The sequence below is a fragment of the Pseudorasbora parva genome, chromosome 13, assembly GCF_024679245.1.
Source record: "Pseudorasbora parva isolate DD20220531a chromosome 13, ASM2467924v1, whole genome shotgun sequence".
In the NCBI taxonomy this organism is placed as follows: Eukaryota; Metazoa; Chordata; class Actinopteri; order Cypriniformes; family Gobionidae; genus Pseudorasbora; species Pseudorasbora parva.
Genome location: NC_090184.1, coordinates 17992197 through 18019386, shown reverse-complemented (window position 1 = coordinate 18019386; position 27190 = coordinate 17992197). Strand labels below are relative to the sequence as shown.

Here is a 27190-nt window from a genome sequence, read left to right as displayed (position 1 = left end):
GCACTCCGGAGAAGTTTTTCATCCAGGATATCCCTGTACTTGGCCCCATTCATCTTTCCCTCTATTATCATCATGCCCCTGCAGCTGAAAAACACCCCCACAGCATGATGCTGCCACCACCATGCTGCACTTTAGGGACTGTATTGGACAGGTGATGAGCAGTGCTTGGTTTTTTCCACATACCGTTTAGAATTAAGGCCAAAAAGTTAATCAGACCAGAAAATCTTATTTCTCACCATCCTGGAGTCCTTTATATGTTGTTTTTTTTGTTTTTTTTAGCAAACTCCATGCAGGCTTTCATGTGTCTTGCACTGAGGGAAGGCTTCCGTCAGGACACTCTGCCATAAAGTCCCGACTGGTGAGGGCTGCAGTAATGGTTGACGTTCTACAACTTTCTCCCATATCCCAACTGTGGAGCTCAGCCACAGTGATATTTGGGGCCTTCTTTACCTCTCTCACCAAGGCTCTTCTCCCTCGATAGTTCAGTTTGTCTGGAAAGCCAGCTCTAGAAAGGGTTCTGGTCATCCCAAACGTCTTTCATTTAAGGATTATGGAGGCCACTGTGCTCTTAGGAACCTTAAGTGCAGCAGATTTTTTTTGTGACCATGGCCAGATCTGTGCCTTGCCACAATTCTGTCTCTGAGCTCTTCAGGCAGTTTCTTTGACCTCATGATTCTCATTTGCTCTGACATGCACTGTGAGCTGTAAGGTCTTATATAGACTGGTGTGTGGCTTTCCTAATCAAGTCCAATCAGTATAATCAAACACAGTTGGACTCAAATGAAGGTGTAGAACCATCTCAAGGATGATCAGAAGAAATGGACAGCACCTGAGGTAAATATATGAGTTTCACAGCAAAGGGTCTAAATACTTGTTTTTCTAAATACTTGACCATGTTTTTCTTTTTTAATAAATCTGCAAAAATGTATATGGGGTGCTGTGTGTACATTAATGAGAAAAATAACTTAAATGGTTTTAGCAAATGGATGCAATATAATAATTCAAAGTGTGAAAAATTTAAGGGGGTCTGAATACTTTCCGTACCCACTGTATATTAAAATGTAGCGCATGGATTCATGATATAAGGCACATCCTTACACAGTTCCCTATCCAATATTTTTTTTATTGCAAGAAATATCTGCATACATACAAAACTACTGAAACCGACTCAAAACGGTGCAGTATACATGCAGACCAGAATGTAGCGCTGTAATTCTGCCACAGAGATGCAATAAAAATGCAGAAGAAGACTTGGAGCATGTGCATGCCATGTCAGAATAGGGCCGAGATGTGGCTTGATGACATCATTGTTTCACAAAGTACATTTTCAGATTTAACAACTCTGGGACTGTTTTCAAAAAATAGCTGTTTCTGCCTTCCAAAATACAGAATCGGGTCAAAACCCAGATACGATACAATTTTTTACTTATACAGAAACTCATCCCAATTTGCAAATTTTCAATGTAAATCTGTGGTGAAAAAGTTAATGGGTTCTCATAGAGAGATCCATTGGGGCAGGTTTTGCCAGGTTTTTTTGGTCCAAACAACACTCGCGTCGTTTCATAAAATTGAGGTTAAACCATAGACTAAAAAAATATGGAGGTAGTGTCTAGGGGTGTGCCGGTTTCAGAATTGGTGATGACGGTTATGATGATTCTAGGATCTCTCAACGGCCACCAGGACTTATACGGTTTTATAAAAGCTATTTATTTGTTGTAAAGGGTAATAATCATCTCAGAAACAATTCATTCTAATGTCAGGCGCAGTTGAAGTAATTGCTTTTTTGCTTACATGTGTAGGTTTAGGGACAGTGACATTATGCCAACTTTATCTTCATAACTTCTTACGAAATAAAACGTTTATCCCTCTCTTGTCAACATTATAGCTTGGTGCATGTGAGCGCAGCACGCGCTGTGTACGTTAAATAAGGACGCACACTCAAAAGTAATCCGGTCAGGTCGTGTACATGGTGAAGCATGTTGGTGTATTTACGTCCCAATTTTGCTAAGAGAGGATATCGTGTTTCATTGTCTCTCCACCATGCTAGTGGATTAGCCGTAGAATCAATTGGTTGTTCTTGGAGATAGCGGGTTAACTGTGTCAGCACGCGTAACGGTAAAGGGACAGAGAATTCAGACCTCCGTTTATTAAGGAGATGATGGTCTCCAAGATTTCTCAGACCTCTCCCGAATCATCTCTAGCAGTAGCAGCCTCCGAAGCACCACTAACTCCGCCTCCGTTTCCCTCATCAGCTGATAGCTACAATTTCCCCCTGGAGTGCATGTTTTTTTTTTTAAATATATTTGTAAAAAATATTTTAATAATATGGTTTTGCCGGTTATAGAGTTCTAATGACGGCGTTTAACTATAACCGTCAGTCTCACGGTTATATACTAACCCAGTGGTTTTCAAACCTGTCCTGGAGGACCCCCAGCCCTGCACATTTTATATGTCTCCCATATTTGGCACACCCACTTCAGGTCTTGCAGTCTCTACTAATGAGCTCATGAGTTGAATCAGGTGTGTTAGATGAAGGAGACATACAAAATGTGCAGGGCTGGGGGTCCTCCAGGACAGGTTTGAAAACCACTGTCGTCACACCCCTAGTAGTGTCTGTGATGTCAACCCTAGGATTCTGAACAGCAGTTTTGAAGCGTAGAGATGAGCTGGCCGTTGCCATCTTGGTAGGGCGTCACGCCCGGATAACAGAAAATAGGCAAAGAGGCGGGATGTGGGCGGAGCTGAGGTGACGCGGTGACTAACAGACAGCGGATAAAATTCCACCTGTCACTCAATTAATTATGCACAAATTTAAGGCTTTATATGGTATAAAGGTAGCCTAGAAATCTAGACGCACCCTAGCGGCAGCAAATCTAATCTGCCGTGAGTATCGTCTAGCAACTCTCAATACAGTTCTGAGCTGTAAAAACCAAACTCTGGTCGGGCCAATCACATCATCTATAGAGACGGTGGGCGGGGCTTAACCTAGTGACGGCAAAGTTGTGCTTGCGTTCTACTAGTAAACACCATAGTGCCTGTCCTGTCTTGTGTGCACATGTGGGTTTTGTCAGTATGGCCATTTGTGCTTCTGTCATCGTCTGATCCCTTCCCCCTTGTTATCTAATTAGTGTTTGATTTCTCCCACCTGTGTTCCCTCGTTCCCTGCCTCGTTTATTCCCTTTTATAAGCTCCTGGTGTTTGTCAGTCTTTGTCAGATCGTTGTAATGTCTACGTTTCCCGTCTTCCCCGTGATTCCTTTCTGGTATGTTTAAGTTGTGTTCTGTTATTTCTAGTTTATGTGTTTTGCCCCCTTGTGGGTTTTGTTTTGTTTTGTGTTTATGTTTTATTTTTTGTTAATAAAATTAGTCCTCGCACCATTTTCCTTTGTGTTGTGCGTGACACATAGAATGTTAAAGAAGCTGGTTAAGGGCGGTCTTTCGAATCAGCTTTAACCGCGACTCTGGAAGACTTAAGCTTTTCTCTGAGAAAAGAACAAAGAACGGCACTGAAGTCATTCTTAAAAAGGGAAAATGTGTTCGGAATTTTGCCGCCGATATGGCGAAAGTTTAATCTGTCAACTAGCTCTGCTTCACCTTCGTTGCTCTGGTTGGTTGTAGCTCTATCCAATCACGTGCAAAGGGAGTTTGAAAGACGACCGTTTATCCCGCCTCTCGGATTGAGCCCTGTCAGTGGTGAGTTTTCCAGAACAAACATCTTGATGTGGATCTGGCTTGTCAGGCTAGAGTAAAGGAATGAGTTATAACAAAAATCACCCCCCTCACAGTTGTCATGAAGGACAACATTAGCCATATAGACCAAACCCACAATTTGTACCAGGCTGTAAACATGTTTTTTTCTGCTGTAAATTGACCAGTTTAACATGAGGCTCAATGAGATTCTGCTCCCTTCTGGAACCCTAGTGGCCAGTCGAGGAATTGCAGTTTAAATCACTTCCGTTTTGGCTTCAAGAGAAACTGTGGGTGGTTGCTGCTTGGGTTAAACCACTGGACTCACATGATGCCTTAACTACCTCAGGGGCTTGAAAGTGATATAGTTGCAGTTATTTTCTCAGATTTCATTAAAAACATCAACATTTTTGGATGCAGCAGATCTTGTTGAATTACATCAATTCAAAGAAATTCATTTTGGCCAACTGAACATTTTAGATGTGATCAGTCACTAGAAAATTTTCATTTGGGGCCAGAATTATTATTTTTTTTTTTAGTCATTTTAGTTTTCTATCATCGCAATAGCACAATTACGTTTTTATCAAATACCATTTTGCCATGCCCTTTTGTGCTGCTCTAACTTCTAAGATACTTTTTTTTTTTAAAACAAAAAGTTTATGAAAAAATATTTCAGCTGATTCTTCATATTTTCCCTTTCTCTAATCAAAATGTTTGAAATGAATTAATATTGTTTTATTTGGTAATCATTTCAAAGGTTTTTCACTTTCAATCCATTGCGTTCCCCCAGGAAACTGTGCATTCTCTCACAAAAGTTCTGCATTCCCCTAAGAAAGTTGCGCTCACTCACAAAAGCGCTGAAATATAGTTTTCCCTCCTATCTCATATTAATTCCATCACCAGTTTTGCAATTGCTTGCAAATGTCTGGCAAGAAGTAACCATACAAAGAACACTTTCCTATCATAGTAGGCCATGGGAAAGGAGTTGTGACCTGCAACTGACACTGATAGGTCACATGACAATGGAAGCACATGTCCGGATTACATTTTAGTAATAAATATTTTAACAGTCAGTTATTACTTATTCAAAAGAAGTGCCCTAGACACAGACATAGCTTTCCCTCCCATCTCATTTGATTTCCAACACCAGTTTTGTGTAAATCTGGCAAAAGTTCTGAGAGAATGCATACATTTGGCCCAATGAAATAACATTTTTCCTCCCATCGAAATTTTGTCTCCCTTTAGGGGCTCCATTATACATTCAATTCTGTTACAGAAATTATGATAATTGTAAAAGTCATGTTGATGTTCTCATGTAAGTTCACTCTTGTAGCTCTTTATTTTCATCCTTTTGGGTTGCTTCATGTTGTGTAAATATCAAACAGTCATCATTAATAAAGTTGAGTTTGTCCAGAACATATTTTTGGATGTCTAGTTGTATACCCTTTTATAAAAAACATGTTCTTAAAGGCATAGTTATTTTGATAAAGTAAAAGTACATAGTTCAAAATGTGATACATAACAGAAATGACAGAAAGTAAGATATATGTTCATAACTGGCTGTATGTTTTCTCTCTCGTTCTTTCTTCTTACATTCACTAGGTGTATCCCTTTCGATTCAGTGAGGTGTCCCATGTTGACCCATGAACAAAAATGGGCACAGCTACACGATGGATTTCTGTCCCGTGAGATGTTTCAGAGACCACACAGGATCCACCAGAACAGCGGGCTCAATGGCATGGAACTCCATACTGAAACAAAGACTGCAGCTCCAAGTCACAAACCACAGAGGGGTCCCACCTCTTAAAACATTTCCAACACATCAACATGGATCATCTTCTCCAAACATTAGTGCCTATAGCAACGGCATGCTTCAGGGGAGGTCCTTTAAAGATTTAAGAAACCTCTCAGAGAAAACATCCAAGAAATCATTCACAGCCAAAAAAGCTCTGCTAATAGGTATGTTAATATATGGGTAATAGGTATAATTGGTAAACTATATGTTAATGCTTTTCTTAAATTTGAGCAAAATGTTTAGTGTAACATGTTCCACTGAAGGCGAGTTGCATTAAGAACCCGTGCGTAGTTTGATTAAATGCCAAAACATGTTTAACTGCTAATTAATGCTTATTTATAGGTTGTTAATATGTTCTTTATAAGTACTAATAAACAACCAATATCCTAGTAATATGGATGTTATAAGCAACTAGTTATTAGTGAGAACTGGACCCTAAACAGTTTAGGATCCAAATATTCAGAGGCAGACAGTATTAGAGTATTTTTACTTTCAAGTAAATTTTTAAGTATTCTTTATCAGTGTTTTTCTTTGGAAAACTTTTACTTCACAGCATTCTAAAGCATAATATATAATGCACTTTATTTATTTCATAAATAAAAGATTTTTTCTTACCTTTAAAGGTGGGGTAAGTGTTATTTCAAAACCATTTTAGAAAAAAAAACTTGGGCCGAGTGGAATAACAAACTTGTAGCCAATCAGCAGGTAAGGGGTGTGTCTATGGGGGAGAATAGGGGCTCAGTCCCTTTTTGGGGGTAGGGGCGGGTTTGTTTTGGTGATTTGAAATATCAACAACGATTACCAGATATCACTTACCCCCCTTTAATACTTAATTACATTAAAAATGTAGTTCTTTCTTACTTGTAAAACTTAAAGGGGGGGTGAAACACTCAGTTTCAGTCAGTGTCATGTCAATCTTGAGTACCTATAGAGTAGCATTGCATCCTGCATATCTCCGAAAAGTCTTTATTTTTTTTATAATTATATAAGAAAGATGCGCTGTTCCGAGTCTTTCCGAAAAAAGCCGAGCGGGTGGGGGCGTGTCGTGTGAGCGGAACTAAATAATGACGTGTGCCCGCTGCTGCTTTTGTGTTGAGTCGAGTGCGTCGTAAAGCTGTCATCCCTAACAGCGGGAAAAAAACTTTATTCAAAATAAAAAAATGGCTTTTAATCAGATACAGCCATACATCTATGATCCGGAATCAGACCCAGAGGCTGCAGTTGAACAGGAGCAGCAGCAAAAACGACTAGAGCAGGACGTCTCTATGTGGTACAACACTGTCAGAAAAAAAAGTACAAAACTGTACCTTTTAGGGTACAAGTGGCCGTCACTGGGGTGGTACCCTCAAAGGTACAGTTTTGTACCTTTAAAGCAAGGTACAAAATTGTACCTTATAACTTTGTACCATTTAAGGAACAATTTTGTACCCCATACTGTCAGAAAAAAAAGGTACAAAACTGTACCTTTTAGGGTACAAAGCTGTACTTTTTAAGGTACAAAACTGTACCTTTTAGGGTACAAGTGGTCGTCACTGGGGTGGTACCCTCAAAGGTACAGTTTTGTACCTTTAAAGCAAGGTACAAAATTGTACCTCATAACTTTGTACCATTTAAGGAACAATTTTGTACCCCAAGGTACAATTGTGCATTCTGAAAAGAGCACACAATTGCACCTTATTAAAAGGATTCCCAATTAAAGCAGTTTTGATCCTATGTGGGCAAAAAAAATACATCTTAAACTGGCTTACACAATTTTATTTATAAACTTTCTGTTATAAAGATAATTGCTTTAAATATATTGCATCGTACAACAACAGCAGGTGCAAGAATAGTTCATAGCACATAAAAACTCATCAGACATTAATTAAATATAAACAGTTATAAAAGTTAAAACATCAACCTCTTCAATAAAATTAACAGGAATACAAGAAATACTGCAGAATCCTTACAAATAAAAAAAATACAAGAACTGATATACAGCTAATTATTAGGCTATTTCATTGCTGCTCATTGACGTCAATAGCAAAGGGCATTTTCAGCAAGAATACCTACTGCTAATAAATAATTTGTCATCAACACTGTAGGTATCTAGTGCCTGGTAATCAACCTCCTCACCCGGTGAAAGGACAGTCCATTCACTTTCATATTTCACACAGTATGAATAATAATGATGACAAAAGGATTCAGGTATTAACAGCTTGCCACAAAATAACCAGTCTGTGTCCATGTTAAGAATGTACTTAATCTGAAAAAACAATGGAACTTCTTCTGCATGGAGGTGACCCACAGTAAACACATCTTTAACACAATATTTGACATCATTAATCTCTACTTCTGTTACTCGTTGAAGCTGTTTGCCTTCAAAATTGACATGGCTGTACTTTTCGTTCACACTTATTGAATGCTGGAGAGCTGAAGGCAAAGACTGAAAGGGTGTGTTCACACAACATCCAGCCACTTTCTCATATTCCCCCAACATATTAACAGAAGACAATTCCCAACATTGTCTATGCTGATGTCGGTTACTTAAAGTGGATGAAATGTTAATGAAATTTTTACAAGCGCTAGCGACCTGTTTGAAATATTGATGTTTGCCTTCAAACCTCAAACACCATAAAGAACGCAAAGGCCCATAGCATAGCATCAAACGAGAGTAATGGATTAGATAATGACATTTTGGAGTAAGAACATCACCAAACTCTTCAACTGTACATGACAAAAACTCAGAAACTAAGAGATCAAGAGTGGGAAGCCATTCTTTTTTTACAACTGGTGCCATTATAATGTCAGAAATTTCACGACAAAGTAAGTAGACATGCCAATAGCTACAGCCCTCAGGGATTCTATGTGCTACCAAAAAGGGCAGTAGGCGAAATAAACACCATTTCTGTGTGGCAGACCCTACTAAATTTGAGTTGTGTAGAAGTTTTTCAGAAAGAGGAACAGGCTTGTTTTTTTTATCATTCTGTCCAAAAGTAAGTTTCCTCAGCTCCTCATTAAACTCTTGTATGGTTATGACTTTTTCTCTGTGAGCTTTACATAAAACAAGCCGCAACACTAGAGGAACTACACCTTCTAAAAAGTCATGCATCACGTCCGGTGGAAGTGAGGTAGTGACATCAAAGTAGTCCAGTTTGTCAAAAGGACAGTCTCTGGTAACACCATAAATGGCTTTTGTGTCAGGATTTTCCTTTACACACTCCAAGTGATATCTGTGGACATCAGCAGTTCTTAAAACAAAGTCAGATTCATTAAAACATCTCTTAATGTTGCTATGTGTGGCCATGCAGTATCTACAAATTCTACCAACATTAAATGACATGCTGAATCCACCTATTAAGTGAGAGGAAAGGTTATCAGCAGATACAACTGCAACAGCTGCACGAACATTTCTTTCCACACCATCAACAAGTACATTAATTCCTTCTGATGAAAGCTTTTTAAGATCATCAATCAATGGCTTCAAAATTTCATCTAATCCAAATTGTTTTACAAGGCTATAGCGAGCAAGTAAAGCTAAATGAATGTGTTTTAACTGAGAACAATACTTTGTACCTATATTTCCAATTGTATAGTAAAATGCACACAGTTTGTGTTTATTACGTTTAGAACCCAGAGGATTACACACCTCAAATTCGTCTTCATAAAGATGTAGTCTCAGGGCTTGTGGGTTATTTGCAAAGAATTTGTGGTTTTTGAAATGAAGTCCATCTCGATAATCTTTTAGAACAAGTTCATCTTTTTCAGTGTTCAACTCAGTTTGTATTTGGTCCCAAATGTCCTCATGGGAACAGTATTTCCTCAATACCTCACATATAGGAACGTACGAGTAACTTCCAGTCTTGTTACCATACGAGTCTCTTAGTGTATACTGCACAGGCTCAGTCAACTCAAATTTTGATTTGCAAAACTCTTTTAACATGTGTGGAGACCTAACAAGTCTTGAGGCCTCTGAAAAAAAGTCAGGGGACTGTAGCACTTCTTGAAGTTCTGGGCATGCAGCAAGATCAAATCCATTTTCTTTTAGATGATATGCAAGAAATGCATCATAGTTCTCTTTGAAAAAACTAAATAAGAAATTGACGTCATCTAAAATTTCTTGCTGCACTGACTGAGGCAAGTGATTTTTTTCTCTGCATTTCAGAACAAAGGCACATAGGTTCTCTCTAAATTGCTGAAACAGCTCCTTCATGTTTGGAGGGGGGGGAGGAAGTGCAACAGTATCATTAGGACATTCTTCCTCAACGTCCTCAAAGAAAGGAAGAGGATCAGTCATAGTCTGTTGTAACACCGCATGTTTATGCTTTCGGTAAACATGACATCTAAAGGACTCGTACTTTGAAAATGTTCTCTGACAGTCATTAAGACCACAAGTTATTGAAAAATTTGCCTCATGTGCATGAATGAGACCAATGTGCTGGATTAATTTGACAATTGTGAATGTTCTCCGAGAGCATTTAGGACAACAGAACGGGCGAGGCATTTTTGCAGATATTACTGTAAAAGGTTGATTACTCTGGTAACTGGAGTAGGTAGAGGCTTGTCACCATCCACAGTAAGTTTCAAAACATACCGCTGAAGAAACACCAGAGTGTTCTTCAAGTGAGGTGGATATGTCAAATTGAAGACAAAATAGGCACAGAATGCAGCAAGAACCCCTTCGTCCACACCGCTAGCCCGGCAGATCTCTATCCCATCAACTCTGATGACAGCAGTGACTCTTCTTGTAAGCACAGTTTTCCAGTCAGTGGCTTCCTGTACTTGAACAGTAGGATATGGTGAAGATGGGTCACTCTAAAAGACAAAAGCACAAATAAGATCAGTCAAATTTTATGATCAAACAGGTTAAAGGTGCCCTAGAATGAAACATTTAATTAACCATGTCACAGTTGAATAACAAGTGTTCAGTACATAAAAATCAAATACTGTGAGTCTCAAACACCATTGCTTCCGTCTTCATATGTAAATCTCGTGCGTGAAAAATACCACGGAAAAATAGGCGAATCTCAACATAACCGGGATGTACGCCCCTAACATTTGCATATGCCAGCCAATGACTTGCCAAGGTCGACTCAGGAGAACGAACTCCAGAGGAAGTCTGATCATTTTGCAGACAGCAAACAGCAGCATTCTTTCAGCGTCACTCAGCTCGCTCTGGCTACTCCTATTTGCCTATTCCGCGGGCCGGCCCTCTACTCGCGCTCCCTTCTGGCATGCGCACCTGTTCGCAATTCACAGAATATGAATATCGCTCTCCCCCTAAAATATTTCTCATTGAATCTACATGATTCACATAGGTCACCTATTTTGGTTTCAAAAGGGCGCATTTTGTTGAAAGGTGAGTGTTACCCATGCCGCAACTGACTGTGCAGTGAAACAGCCAGTCAGAGCAGAGCTCCACATTACTATTCATGACCCTTCCAAATAAGGCAGTATCAGCCTATTTCATTCTAGGGACAATTTCTAGGGTTGTAAATGGACCAGGAAAACCATATCTGGACATTTTATGCCCTTAAATAAGCCACATACACTATTTAGATATCAGGGAACAATTTAAAATATAGTTTCAACTCTTTTTAGGTCACCTTTAACTAATCTGTATTAGGAGTAAGATGATTATTATTCAGTAAATATGTTTTAAGAATTATAAAATTAATTTTACATTTACATTTAATCATTTAGCAGACGCTTTTATCCAAAGCGACTTACAAAAAAGGGGAGAGTAATAGAAGCAACGGAACAGACAAGGCCAAAAACCTGTAAGAGCTGTAAGAAATCTCAATTAATTAGCACAATACACAACATTTTTTTTTTTTTTTTTTTTTTTTTTTAAAGACAGACATCTACAACAAAAACTCACGTCCGCAAAGTTTTATGAAAAAAGTCTAATTTATGATAGACATTCAAGTCAGAGACAGAGAAACATGCGCATACCTCCCCAAGCACAATGAAGTGTTCAAGCTTCTCTCTGAACAAGATTGGCAACATGAGAAGTGCTGCTTTGAAATCAATTCCTGAAAAAAAAGATAACATGATACTGACATAATATACTGCTATAATATAATACTGGTAAATAGGACAAGATTTTAAAAAACCTCAATTACCATGATGGTCTTCAATGAGAGATTCTTCTCTCGCTTCTATGTGCGGCTTTGCTAAAAGAGATTTCCCGCAAGCAAGTTGTAGCACACTGGATGCAATGTTTCCAAAGCTTTCTTGAAAGTGCCGGCAAAGATTAACAGACTTGTACAGGAAACCAATTTCTTGATAAAGCTGAAATTTGTTAAAAAGACACAAAACATAAGAAAGTCAGGATTTTTTTATACAGTTTCAGTGTCCTACATGTTAATGGTTTGTGTACTTTTATTATTTCCACACTTACCCCTGATGAAGTCTTCAAGAAAGGATATTTGTTGACAGCATCTTCAACAGTCATCCCACCAGTAATCTCCTTACGCCTCCAGGCAAAGGTCCTCCTCATTCGCTCTTCAACAATGCGAGCATCTGGCTGTGTCTTTCGATATTGGTCCTGTAGGACTTTCACATGTCCCTCTATTGAGGTAGCATCCTCTCCAGCAACATCCATGTCCTTGTGCACAGACAAAAACAATCAGGTAGAATAACTTCTAGGCAAGACAATAAAGAAAATGTTTGCCTTTTCACGAGTGTCTTGTCACTTGTTATAATGATACATTTGAGAATAATACACTGGCAACACGTACAATTGTAAAAATATTATAAATGTATGCTCTCACCCAAGGCCTTTTAATTTGTTTGCAAGTGCTTTTTTCAGGTTCCAGAGACTTTTTTGAATGACCAAACTTTTGTTTAAGTCTTTTCACTTCTCCAACATCAGCCAAAGGTGTCCGTTCAAATTTAAACTTGCGTTTCAGAGACATGTGCCATGTGTGCTATTTAAAAAACATATTTTGGCAAAAAGAAGAAAAAAAAAATAAGGTTTTACACAAAATTAACTGTATGACTAGAACCAAGAGTAGGATATTAAGATTTACTCATCTACTTACATATCCATTGCCTTCTTTGTCCTTTAAAAAGGGGTACCTCAGAATAAGGGCCTTAGCCACTTGAACATACTCTTCATTAGTCGGATACCTGCAAAAACATTTTAAACACGAGTGTAGAGTTTCATTTTGTTTAAAATTGTATTGAAATGTAACTAATTAAAACCTTGGCACAGTTAATGGGGAATACTTACATACTGTACTGAGCCATGCTTTCATACAATGTTCTTATAATTTTTATCCTATCTGATGCTGAAAGTTTGCTTTGTTTTTGGTCCAACTTAGCTTGAACATCAAAAGGAAACTTAGGAACTTCAAAAAGTGCAGGATAAGCTGCTGATGGGCTGATATTACTATGGTAAAAAAAAGAGAAAGTAATAATTAGGCATGAAATGTTACATGGATACATAAAGTATGACAAATACTGTAAAGTACCAGTTCTTACTACTGAAAAAAACAAATGAACACATTCATTTAAAAACAACAATAACTTTGTTATAGTATAGGCCAGTGGTTCCCAATCACATTCCTGGGGGGCACCAACACTGCACATTTTGCATATCTTCTCAATCAAACACACCTGATTAAGGTTATCAGTATAGGGATGCGCCAATCCAATACTCAGTCTCCAGGTATGGGCGCTGATAAAATACCGACCACGATACCAATTTTGTACTGAAATTTTTAAAATGTGATATTTTGTGACTGGCCATTGTGCTCACGCACTCATTGGATGCGTCTGTGATTGGCAACAATGATCAATGCACGGAAGTGTTTGAAAGTGCTTTGAAAGCGAAAGCGGTTGAAAGCACAAGCATGCATTGATCAGCGGGCCGGTAGGCTGATAGACGCCTGATTTCAAATGCTCCCGTGTGTATCCCCATGTCAAAGCATCTGTTATCTGTTTCTCTGAAACCCCCTACCTTCACCAGTAGTCTGTAAACTAAGACTGCGGCAGGCGCAACGCTTAGATGACGCGACGCATGCTCTTATTACAAGCAAAAATAGCGCTGTAAAACGTGGTTAACGTGGTAAATAAGTCAATGATTGCAGTTTGTTGTAATTGATTGAATAGTTTCTTGAAACAAATGAAACAATATTAAACAGCAACAACCTTGCTCCAGCTGAAGACTGAAAAAGGCATTCTGCAGGCACAGGTTCAAGCGTTAATGTCACCATTTCCTTCATCTGTTGGACATATCGGTGGAATTTTGCCTGCTTCTTAAATGATCCCTCAAAGAGGAATGAAACCATTGACTCCGTCAGCCCAATGTCAACAGTCTCTCCATCGACATCATTGTCTATAACATAAAAGAGATCATGAAAAGTACAACTGAATTACCCATCATTATAACCATGCACTAAACCACTATTTTTGAGGCTGGAACACGGCACCATTGCCTGTCAGGTAAAATACACACTCAAAAACGTAACCTAACATTTGAGAGCAGTGGCACCAGTGCTACTAAGTTCTACAGAGGCGCCAGCACCTGATTTTGTGGCGCTGCAGGACAATGTATCACTAAGTTAATTTTAGACATTATTGCCCAATTTTTGACAATTCACAACCATCGGCAAATCGGCTATAGCATGAAAGAGGCCGATATAATAAACCGATGGTTTGTTAATTAACTGCATGAAGACACTGAGCTGTATATTGTCTGTATATTGTCTGCTGCTTAATGCAAGATTAGAATGTAGGGCTGTCAATTAATAATTTTAAATTCAAATAGTAAAAAAAAAAAAAAAAAAAAACAATTTCGAAGGTGAAAATTAATATTCGAATTAAAAAAAAAAGTCGACAAAAGTTTTTTGTATTTTCCTAGACTTCAGTCTTTGCTGGATTCAGTGTGCGGTCAGTCATTTTTTTTCTGTTTTATATTTATTTATTTTACATGTATTTATTTATTGATTAATTTAGATTTAAAATCGTTAGATTTAATCATCGTGATTTATTGCAATGCTTTTTCCCCTTAGTTGGTCAGAACAAAATTTTATGTTAGCTACTTACTTGTTCAGATGACATTTTACACAGAAAATTATTATGTAGGTCATACTTTCAAAATGTAGAATCTGTGATTCCGAATGACAGTCTCCACACCTGCACGGTGACTGACAGCACATCTCATTTGGATTCATCCGCGCATGTGCCGAGCCGAGGCACAATTCACTAAAGTTGCTAAATCCGCGAATAGCTGCAATTGTAGAATTCGAACAGAGATGGCGACAAAGAGGAAAAAATACGAACTGCTGTCTGCTGCTTTAATATCAAATACTTTTATATTATCAAGTGTGCTTAACAAATGAATAAATATTCATACCGCCTCTGTGCTGTAAATTTTACCTTACTTATTAATCACTTGATTTTAAGTTTGCGTCGGAGTACGTTAAGTTAGTCTCGTGCGGCCTAACAAAACCACGCAATCACAGGCAGGATATTTTTAGTCTCAAAATGTAAAACACTGAGATAACCACTAATTATAATGACTAGTCCTGCCAATATGTAGTGGCGGCCACAGTTTTTTATCAATTAAATTTGGTAACTTATGTGAGGCAAAAGCTATGAAAGTACGTTAGGTATGTGAGGCAAAAGCTATGAAAGTTTATATTGATGAAGTGTGTTATCCTCGAGAAAGGCCTACATTAGATTATCTTAAAACATCTCAACATGTGATAATAATCATACTCACCCTCAAATTTTTTCCTCTCCTCATCAGTGATTTCGATGCCAAACTGCATAAGCTCCTTTATTAATTGTGTGGTATTCATTTTTCCCAAATCCATTCTGAACAGTCTGACGTCTGACTTTTCGCTGGCTTTAAGCAGGGGAACATCGAATTAGACAAAATCAACACAACACAGCACAATACTTGAAGAAATGTGAATATATAACATTATCTCGCATTTACCTGAAAAATGTGTCCAAAAATGCTCGACGAAATCGTGTTCTGAAGTTCTGTCAGGAGTCAGGACAGCAGGACCGCGCACCGCGCGCACACTGACTGAACAACTCAAGAGCGGGAAATTCTTAAAGCGACAAGCCGACAACAATCGTAATGTTGAAAAAAAAGTATACTGCATTACAGCAAACATGAACAATTATTATAAATATATTTAATTTAATAGAATCATAATGTGTTTTGAAAATAACATCAATTTTATTTTACAGACAGGATAGGCTACATGAAGTGATGGTGTGAAGTAGCCTATTCATATATATATATATATATATATATATATATATATATATATATATATATATATATATATATATATATATATATATATATATATATATATATACCTAAAACATCTCACCATTTTAGTTTTAACATTTAAAACTATACTTAATATGTTGTCTTGCTGTTATTATGACCTGACGTACTTTTAATTAATTTAGAAACAGACAAAAGTTTTTCTAGTTGGAGCTTAACTGAAAAGAAAAAGAAAAAAAAAACGTTTCAAAAGGTACAAAAATGGACCTTTCACATCTAAACCTAAAATGTTGTACCCTTATAAGCCATGTTGGGTACATATTTGTACCCTAAGGACCAATTGTGGACCTTTAAATGAGTTTTGTACCTCTAGGAACAAAATTGTACCTGCTCTGTACCTTTTTTTCTGACAGTGAAGTTATACACTAACTATATAATATGCTTAGCGGCTTGTGTTATTTACATATTTATACTTGAATTATATCGTCGTATTTTTGTCTTTGAAGGTGTACATGTGGGAAGTGCAGTTGTGCACGTGTGTTTGTGTGTTTACACGTGGTTTGTGTAGACAATTGTAACGTTAGTAAGCGGACTGGTTTTGCACCGCAGGCTAAGTTAGTGTTTACATAGAAAGACACGGAATAGTAGCGCATTTGAATGAAGAAGCGTGCTTATTTAGTTCAACATATTTCCCCCCTCTTTGTGTATTGTTGTTTGGAGTGCTTTTACAATACACAAACATAAAGTTACACATATAGTGGCCAGCTAAACAAATGTACACGCACTACACATCGCATGCTCCATTGATCAATTAACTATACGTGATCATGTTTGGGCTACTTGATGAGCATAGACATTTGAAGCACTCTTACTCACAGCCTGCGGTTCTAACGTTAGGACCTTTATCGTTGGGACTGCTCCATCCTTCAGCATTAGGCGATTGGAAAAGCCGGCGTCAAGCTGGGCCTTGTTTATGAAACAGTCGGCACCGAAATGCAGCGAACAGATATAAACATTCGCGCAACTCAGTTGCTGATCCGGAAAAGCAAATTACATCCACTGTTGCCTTAACGCGGGGCAAAAAACGCACTTTTTTGGTGACATTGTTATGTGCACATCACCTGTCCAGCAGCCTACGAGCCAGCGCTTTAATGGGGGTAGCCTGTTACTTTCGCTCTCTCCCTCTCTCTCTCACGCGCTTCCGGTAGAATTGTCCGTAAGGCCCATACAAGGAAATTCCGCCCCCATTAACGTCAAAGGGGACGCATGATCTCAAAAAACTTGCCGAAACTTATGACTAACCGGAAGTAGTATTTTTGACAAAGAAATACTCCCATCAAACGTCCACCTTAACTTTTGAAACTTTGTCTATGTTTAGTATGGGATTCCAAGTCTTTAACAGTGTAAAAAGATCAGTATGCATGAAACAGCATTTCACCCCCCCCCCCCCCCCCTTTAAGTAAAACTTTGAATTACTTTTACTTGAGTAAAGAGTATACAGTACTAAATTTTTAATGTAATTAAAGGAGTACTTCAGCTCTGAGAAGATTAATCTGTATTTAAACTAGGTCATTAATGTAGTAGGAATGTGAAATATTTTTTTTATTTGGTGCTTTCTAGACTGAGAAAAGACAGAAAATGTATTTTTGTCTCATGAGGATGAAAGACAACAATTCCCAGAATCCTTCGCTGCCCTACAAGTCCACTTCCAAAGCCACCTCTACTGAATCACTGTGACTAGATCACTTTCACTCTCCCACCGCGACCACGTTCATTTTCATTAAATCAGTTCAGCTAGAGCTACGAAACGTGTCTGTTCAATATGTGATTTAGCCGTTAATATGTGCTTTATGAGTACTAATAAACAGCCAATATCCTAGTAATATGCATGCCAATAAACAAATAGTTAATAGTGGACTGTTCACCAAGCACTGGTCATTTCTAGGCTTTACTGCAATGCCCTTCTGGCTGAACTTCTATCATGTGCAATCAAAACACTTCAAATTATTCAGAACCCTATGGCACATCTTGTGTTCAACGAGCCCAAAAGGGCCCATGGCACACCACTCTTCATCTCTCTGCACTGGCTACCACTCGCTGCCCACGTCAAGTTCAAGGCTTTGACTCTTCCTTATGGAATGGATCCACCATAGGCTCAGCACCCGCACACGTCGATTGGTTCCTACGAGACTACACCCCACCAGAAGCTCAGCTAAGGAATGGAGGCTTGTGGTACCATCACAGAGAGGCAATCCCTTTCCAGAGAATTATAATTCACTGTTCCTTGTTAGATGAAAGATTTCCCCACCTCCATCCGGAATACAGAATTGCTGACAACATACAGATAACTGAAAACTCATCTCTTCTGTGATAACTTAAACTTATCTAAATAAAAAAAGGGGGGGGGGGGTGTTTTTCCTCTATCCCCATCCTTATTCTAGCTTATGCTACTCTAAGCAATGTCCAAAACTTCGATATCGACCTCTCCACGACAGATCGCTTCCTGTATTCCTCAGTTGTAAGTCGCTTACCTAGGAATACGATCACAGCGTACATATATAAGCTTCTTCAGTATTATCAGCTGGTATCATGTTTCTCCTGAGCTACTTAAAGGGTTAGTTCACCCAAAAATGAAATTAATGTCATTAACCCTAATGTTGTTCCTCACCCGTAAGACCTCCGTTCATCTTCGGAACACAGTTTAAGATATTTTATATTTAGTCCGAGAGCTTTTCTGTTCCTTCAATGAAAGTGTATGCACACTATACTGTCCATGTCCAGGTAGCTAATTAAAAACATCATCAAAGTAGTCCATATGTGACATGAGTTAGTTAATTAGAATCTCTTGAAGCATTAAAAAATACATTTTGGTCCAAAAATCACAAAAACTACGACTTTATTCAGCATTGTCTTCTCTTCCGGGTGAGTTTTTAATTCTCACGACATTAGGGTGAGTCATTAATGACATAAATTGAATTTTTGGGTGAACTAACCCTTTAAGGGGGTCGCACACCGGACCCGAAGCTCAGCGCCGGTTTCTCACACCGGACGCGCACATTATATACGCGCAAGCTCAATTTTGAATCGACTTCTGACAGAAGAGCTGCACGATGGGTGTATCTTGTAGCACCGGGTGAAATCAGTATTGTACATTGACGATCTGAGGGAAATATAATATAAATTTAATATAAAACCTTGAAATAGAGCTCTGTGGCATGGCAGGATTTTGAACAACTTCCTGAGTCGCCGCGAACAGGCACTGAATGCCTGTGTAAAGTGGAGCGCGCTGAACTTTGCTTTACTCTCCTCCATCCCCATCTCCTCCTCTTGTCCATTCAGGATCTGGCATTCTGATTCCCCCTGAATTAAACTTAATTCCTGAATTAGATTGTACACTGTAAAAAATGATGTGTTCAATAAGTTATGACAACATATGTTTTTACATTGTTGTAACTTTAAATATTAAACTTGTTTTTATTAGTTATACAAGATGTAACTCATTTTTTAAAGTCAGTTTAACTAAATTTAAGTTGAAATAACTTAAACATCCAAGTCGATTGTACTGCAAAAGTAAAAAATGTGCCTTTTTTTACAGTGTACATTTTAATATTGACATTAATGCTATATGCAATACGGAAGTTTATCAGTGCTCTCCTTGCTCTTGCCCAGAACAGAACCATACTGCCAATTTTAACTATTTGATAACTGTCTATATCATCAGGACCCCTATCGTCAAAGACGATATAGACAATTAGCATATAGTTTATGCTATAGTTAAACAATTGCCTTGAACATTCATCAACCAATCAGAAACAAACATTCCACTGTCCTTTTGTATAATGACAGTTATTGTTGAATGTTTCTGATTGTTTTCTAGGCAATTGTTTTCTAGTAAAGGCACAGCTATAAAGTAGTTCCAGGTCTGTCAAACTGTTAAGATTGGTGAACTTTAAAGACGCAGGACTATAGTATTTAATTGCAGTAATCATTTATTAACACAACAACCAAAACAAAAGGGGGGAAACATCTATAAGAACTAAGGAAACAAGAATAAAGGACGCCGACAAAACAGCCATGGAAGGAAAAGACCTGACTAACATAGGGGTTTATACACACAGGGTCAGACTATCAAGACTCATCTGGACACAATCAGGGAACTTATCAACATGAAAACTACAAAGGGATTACAAAATAGAGCACAGAAGACAGGAAACTAAAAAGTCAAACTAAAAGTCACAAAACAAAAGCACAGGAACACAAACAAAAAAAGGAACCCATTTTACTGTAGTTAGTTCCATCACTTCGCCAAATTATTTCAGCTATTTCAAAAGTACTAAGAGCCTAAAAAAGCAAATGAGCCAAAGCCTTTGGAAATTTTAAAAGTAATTTTTACTTTTAAATAAAGTTACTTAGTTACTTTTTATGGAAAGTGATGTGTTACATTACTTTTAATAACAACAAAAAAAGTATTATTTTTGGCAAATGAAAAGACCCTTTCATAACAAAAGTAAAATTAATAAGCCTCGGACTGAAAGAAATAAAAATTCACACCAGTAAAGTAGAGGGCATAGTAAAACAAAAAACAAAAATACAATTCAGCTGTTCAGCTATTCTGTATTGAAGAAGAATAGGATGCAGGGGAAGAAATGTTACGAAAATGTGATGTTTATTTAAATTAATTTTTGCTTTTTGGTATGGTTGAAGTGAATCATCGAATGTCACCAGAGAAGATATGTGTTAATAAAGTGAGATTAAACACATAAAGTATTCTTAATATACGTGATTTAATATACTTAATTATTGCAGGTATGTGTAATATTCTAAGATTGCATTTCACCGGGTTTAATAATTTTGAGTAATAATTTTTTTCTTTTTTTTTTGTTCTTTTTTTTTTTGCAAGTGAGATGAGTAAATGCATGTTCACGTTTAGTCCTTCGTTCACACAGTGCTTACAACCCCATCTTCACTTATTCCCAATTTCTCTCGACATATGGACAGGAGAGCTGTCAGTCAATAAATGGAAAAACAAAGTAACTTTACTTATTTGAAAAGTAACTCAGACATTTTTTTTTTGTAAATTTAAAAGTAATGTATTACCTTTCTAGTTACTTGAAAAAGTAATCTGATTACAGAACTCTTGTAATGCATTGCACAGACAAAAAAGTTAGATACATGATTTAATTGTAAATCTGACCCACATGAATCAATTAAGTTAAACAAACATAATTTGCTCATGTAACTTCAACATCACGGAATAATTACGTTTTAAGTGACCCAATTAAGTAGTCTTAACGTGAATGTTATATGCCTCCCATACATTTATTAATGCATTCAATTTTATATATGTATTCATCCACTTCAATTCCACATATTTGAATATTACACAAATTAATAATACTGCACTAGCTAGTAAACCTTTAGCGAGCAATAGCACTCATTACCATTTGAAATGCTAAACATTAAATGCTTCTTCAGCACAGCCATTTGACATTATTCCACAGCCTAAGCAAATTCTCCCCTCTTCTGCACAATGGTAACCCACTATAATTTAAACTGCTCTAATAATTGCAACTTAATTGAATATTAAACACTATTAAACACAATCAAATCTCACCTTTCTCATCTTGCTCAAAAATACATAAAATAACACTTTTACATATAAGATAACAACATTTACTCTCTCTTGATTTTGCCATATGCAAAGCATGCTGGGAACTAACAAGCCTTGCCCAGTTTCAGTTAATGTAACACAAGTCATTTGTGTAATCTCAACACAAACAGATGAAGTAAACATCAATTTGAGCTCATTTTAATTAAGTAATTAGAACAAGTAGTAAAACTATTTTTTTTCTAATTTATATATTTTTTAATAAATATAACTACTTTAACAAGATTCAGCTGATGCTGGCAGCAGCTGCAGTTAAAGACGTTCAAACCCTATTAGTCATGATCTCTGTTTATGTTCTCGCAGCATGTGGAGTGCGATGTGTCCTGTCACCACGACCCTCCAACTGCTCCACATCATCACCCCATAAAGATGAGAAAGACAGACCTCATTCCACTTCTGCAAGGGGACAGAAATGCAGTAGAGACCGTTTTGAAAAAGAGGGTGAACTAAGGGTATGGGAATCATACACTGCAATAAAAAGAACAGAGGACAGAGAGAGAGCGAGGAGCAGTGTACACAGACAGAGAGTCCCGCTGGATTTAACCCACCGGCCTTCCACTGTCCCACTAGAGAATCAGATGGTACGCCGAGCACTAAACACACCAGGTACTGGAACACATTACTTCACGATGTCTCTGTAAGACCTATATCCTTTTTAAACCACAAGCTGTAGTGAACTGAACTGATCATACAGCCTAACATTGGCTCAACCAATCAAGCCATGAACTGTGACATGAATTGGTGTCCATTTGAAAACAGTCATTTGTGCAATTGTTCTTGGTGTCACTAATGGCACAGAAATTATATACTGCAACTTTACTTAATATAAACAAAACACACAATTTCCAAATTTCCATTCAATGAAAGTGAATAATATCTTCATTTGCATTTAACTAACGAAAAAAAATCATACAAGTTTGGGAATGTATATTGTGTCAAATTGGGAATGTATTTTTTGTGTGTGTCAAAATACTATTTCCATAAAAAAAAGAATATATGTATATACACTATATTGCCAAAAGTTTTGGGATGCCTGCTTTTACATGCACATTTACTTTGATGACATCCCATTCTTAATCTGTAGGGTTTAATCCGAATCAACTCTTCTGGGAAGGCTTTCCATAATTTTTAGGAGTGTGTTTATGGGAATTTCTGTCCATTCTTCTAGAAGCACATTTGTGAAGTCAGGCACTGATGTTGGATGAGAAGGCCTGGCTCGCGGTCTCCGCTCTAATTCAAAGGTGTTCCACATCAAACTCGCTCATCCATGTCTTTATGGACCTTCCTTTGTGTACTGGTGCGCTGTCATGTTGGAACAAGAAGGGGCCATCCCCAAACTGTTCCCACAAAGTTGGGAGCATGAAATTGAGAGTTCCTTTTACTGGAACGACGAGTACCGTTCTCCTGTCAACCGCCAAACCCAGACTTGTCAATTGGATTGCTCTAAAATCCCAAAAAAAAAAAACTCTAAAATCCCAACCCGATCACACATAAATGCTTATAAATAGTACGAGTGTGCAATGTCGTGGAATGTATACGGCAAAACTAATTTTGGCGTGCATATGATACGCTGTTTTTCGCGTGCATATGATACGCACTTTATGGCGTATATATGACACGCTTGGGTAGGTTTAGGGTGGTGGGGTGGGGGGTTCGTATGTATAATCCGCCATAAAATGCGTATCATATGCACGTAAAAAACAGCGTATCATATGCACGCCAAAATGAGTTTTGGCATATACATTCCACGACATTGCACACTCATAATATTTATACGCATTTTTCGTGAGATCCGGCTGAAAATCCAGTGGCAGCATGCTTTACACTGGTGTATGCGATGCTTTGGTGATGTAAGGCTTGAATGCAGCTGCCCCTTCCCCTAAACCTACCCATCACAGGAAACATTCTGCATTTTCACTTTCTCAAAAAAAACTCATCCTGTATGATTTATAAGCATTTTGAAAAGTGGGGACCGCTGGCTGGTTCCCACAATGTAGGTAATCTCAGGTTTTACTCTCCCCACAATGTAATATAAACAAGAGCACACACACACACACACACACACACACACACACACACACACACACACACACACACACACACACACACACACACATGCACACACAAAATAATACTATTTTAAAGGAAACTGTTTCACCTCAGTTTCAGTCAATCTCATGTCAATCTTGAGTACCTATAGAGTAGTATTGCATCCTTCATATCTCCGAAAAGTCTTTAGTTTTATTATATTTATAAAAGAAATATGGGCTGTACCGAGTCTTTCCGGAAAAAAACGAGTGCCTGGAGGCGTATCGTGTGGGCGGAGCTAAAGAATAACAAATGCGCAAAGCGGTGACGTCCTCAAGCATGGAGAAACCCTTGCTATCGGTCTCAGCTAATAGATATATGATACCGAGTCATTCGGAGGCTGAAATAAACTGAACAGGAGAAACAGCAACAGCAGGACGTCCGTCTCTGTGGTATGTACTGTATTTAGTGGCCTGTCAACATTTGTGTGTGTTTACTCGCAGTTTATGAGGACATGATTCGGTTTATGGACTATTGTATGCGACTAAACCTTAGCAGTAGCAAGCAAAACGGTTTTGCACGTCAGACTAGTGTAACGTTATACATGGAACAACAATGGAGTAACCGTTAGCGCATTTGAATGACGAAGCGCGCGATCGTGTCGTTTACTGATGTTTACTCACGCGACGATAGCCAACAGTACAGACATTTGAAGCAGTTTTACTCACCGGCCGCTTCCAAAGCAGGACCAAACCTTTATCGCTGGGACCGCTCCGTCAAAAACACACTTCTTTGGTATGATTTGGTGAAGTCCTGTGACAGCAGTGACCGTGGAGATCCACTTTGCGACGCGACTGAAGCGATGTTGTGAAGCTTCCCGTCATTTCTGGGTTCAAATCGGTTCAAATGCAGCGCTGCCTTCCCGGAATGCCGTGCTGAAGTGTTGAAGTCGCTTGATGTCACCCATAGGAATAAAGTGGAGCGCGGAGTGTTTATGGGCGTGCATTTCCTCTCTCGCTCTAGTCACGCGCGCGCACCCTACCGGGAGAAGAGCCCGTACGGCCCATACAAGGACCTTCAGCTCTATTAACGTCAAGCCGACCCATACTCGAAAAAAACTCTCTGTAACTTATGAGAAACCGGAAGGAGTATTTTTGACACAGAAATACTCCATCAAACGTCCAACATTAGTTTTTGAAACTTTGTCTATGTTTAGGATGGGAATCCAAGTCTTTAACAGTGTAAAAAGCTCAGTATGCATGAAACAGCATTTCACCCCCCCTTTAAATCATTGGATGTTCAAACTGATAACATATCAACATATGTCATGGTGGGAAAAAAAATATTCCCCTAAAATATTCTCAGGACACTTTTTAATTTTAAAAAATTGGAATCCCATTTCATATTAAATAACACCACTAAATATTTAGAGTTTTTTTGGATTGCGTAAGCACGATTTTTAAAACAGGGCCATGTTTTCAAAACACTACGCACAATTAGCATAACCACACGCTATTAGCAAAACACTACAAATCCTTGACGTAATTAAACACTTGTAAAAACGATACACTTCTGTTTAAAAATCACACTTTGTTACCATATGAAACACACGTTTCACATTACCATACTCTGTTTGCACGAGTTACACTCTGCTGCGATAAACCTAAAACACTTTTAGCACTTCTTCTTCCCTATGATTAAAGTAGGCTACCATCAACAAACTACAAACATAATGTAAATCCACCAAACACTACACAAGACCAATGTTGCAGACTGAAGAAACTCATTTATTTCTCAAGACCGATGAACTCACCTGCTGCTTTTATAGTGCTTATACACCTGATTGGTGTGTCTACATTTAAGCACACAAGTGTTGTGTTTGCACACCTGATGACTGTGTTGGACCAATTGGTTGGACGGTTCGTTAATTTGACACTCAGTGCTTTGGTATTGGAAGGAACATGACTTGTAATGTACGTTAAGTGTGTGTAGAGTTTTGCAACAAGCGTAAGGTTGACAATGTGCTTATCGTTGTGCAAATATGGGCTGATGTTTTGCTTCTTCATTGTAAGGTTTTGCTGGTGTACTACTTTTAATTTTAGTGTGTAAGCAATCCAAAAAAACTGTGATAACAAAATGAATGATAATGTTCCAAAAACTCCTACAGAAAGGTTTTCTACTGACATTCATAAGGTATTTGATTAGCAAAGGCATGTTTTGTTTGGCATCTAAGACAAGTGGAATCATTGAACTGTTAACATGCGAATGAATGAATTGTTTATGTCATCTCAAAGGTCTCGTGATCAAAATTATAAACTAGCAGAAGAAAGCTGTTGCTATGTTCTTCTCCTCAAAGTAAATAGTTTGAAATGCTTACAAGAGAGTTATTAAGAGCAGCAAATTTAATGATCATCCAACATCCATCCATTTCCCACACACTAATTCTCAATCATTTCATTTTTTTTGGAGAAACACCCATGTTTAAGATTCTCTGGAGAAGAAAAGATGACCAAAATGTTCTTAAAGATACACATTTTACTGAGGGCAATCTAACCCCATCACTACATCTCTACCTGCCATCATCATACCAGCTGCAGGAGAAGGGAGAAGACCCAGCTACGGGACAGGATAATAGGTAAAACGAACTAAAACTGAACTAATAGAGATAACCACACTCTAAAGAATGCTGGGTAAAACACAACTCAAGTTGAAAATGGACAAACCTAGAAACTGATGTTTAAATGGGTCCATTTACTGTGGGTTCAAACTATGGTTTGTCCATTTTCAACCCAACTTGAGTTGTTTTTAACCCAGCATTTTTTATAAACTAAAGTGCAGTATACAAATTATTAAAACAGAGCTACAACTTTTCTTCAGCCTAAACAGTAGCACAGCGTTAATGCCACGGCCATGGGTGCGATTCTCAAGTCTTAAAGGTGCCCTATGTAACATTTTGCAGTAAAATATCCAAAAACCACTAGGCCAGTGTTATATATTTTGTTCAATTGAGTACTTACAGTATCACAAAGGTTTCCAACTATTTGTAAATTGTGAGAAAATTGCGATTTTAACCAAGGACCTGGAACGTGTGAGGGAGTCCTGTCAATTGCGTCATATCTGCATTACCCCCGATTTCTGGTTTTATTTGGCAGAAACATTTACTCTAACTGCAGTGTGCAACAAGTGTCACAGCAGCCACTGAGCGAACGCACATAACATAATTTTAAACACACTTAAATGTATCCAATATGATAAACAGAGCTGCATTACCTCATACTCATAACCGGAAAAGCTGAAATACCCAACCCAGGCTCATTGGAAATACGTGACTCTGCCTACACTTTTGCAACACCCGAAATATGTACCTCCAGGTACGTTTACCTGCACTTTTTGGGTGAATCGTCCACCGGAGGTGCTAAGTGGTACGTTTTTTTTCTCCGTTCACAAACTGATCTCATGAAATGGCGTATGTATGACACACCAATTCATTTTCAAAAAAACAATTTAGTATGTTTATAAATCCATTTACCTTGTGGACACACACATATTCAGACACATTTTGAACGCGTAACTCAAATGCTCCCCTAAACATACCCATTTGTGTATTATAAAAAACAGGATATAACAGGCAGATACGACTGCAGGCACAATTTATTCAGAAAGTACAAAAATCCCAATTGTTCCGCGGCCAAACGATTGATTTGTGTGAAGAAACTCCCCAAAAGCAATCAGTAACGTCGAGTCCATCCGCCGAATATTAATAATACATTTTAAAT

General features: G+C 38.0%; 1 protein-coding gene and 1 long non-coding RNA gene across 2 annotated transcripts in view; one reads left to right on the top strand and one right to left on the bottom strand.

Annotated features, from left to right (window-relative positions):
* Positions 1–26043, top strand: part of LOC137038623 (uncharacterized) — a 28831-nt gene extending 2788 nt beyond the window's left edge. The window contains exons 2-4 of the long non-coding RNA XR_010897528.1: positions 5289–5645; positions 21690–21992; positions 25884–26043. This is a non-coding gene — a long non-coding RNA (uncharacterized lncRNA). The remainder of the gene's footprint in view (positions 1–5288; positions 5646–21689; positions 21993–25883) is intronic.
* Positions 7229–15456, bottom strand: LOC137038120 (sterile alpha motif domain-containing protein 3-like). Its single transcript, XM_067412564.1, has 10 exons — positions 15413–15456; positions 15194–15319; positions 13618–13804; positions 12698–12856; positions 12507–12594; positions 12237–12392; positions 11864–12070; positions 11586–11754; positions 11416–11495; positions 7229–10275 (listed from the first exon to the last, which is right to left on the bottom strand). The coding sequence occupies exons 2-10, from the start codon at positions 15285–15287 to the stop codon at positions 9976–9978; spliced, it is 1440 nt and encodes a 479-aa protein (XP_067268665.1). The 5' UTR covers positions 15288–15319; positions 15413–15456; the 3' UTR covers positions 7229–9975.
* Positions 26044–27190: the final 1147 nt, after the last annotated feature.

Excerpts from the sequence above, each read along its gene's own strand:
- LOC137038120 (XM_067412564.1), bottom strand. The coding sequence starts at position 15,287 with ATGGATTTGGGAAAAATGAATACCACACAATTAATAAAGGAGCTTATG. Across the intron at positions 13,805-15,193 it reads GGAGAGGAAAAAATTTGAGG|ACAATGATGTCGATGGAGAG; the intron begins GTGAGTATGATT and ends TTTATGTTATAG. Across the intron at positions 12,393-12,506 it reads ACAAAGAAGGCAATGGATAT|CACACATGGCACATGTCTCT; the intron begins GTAAGTAGATGA and ends TTTTTTAAATAG.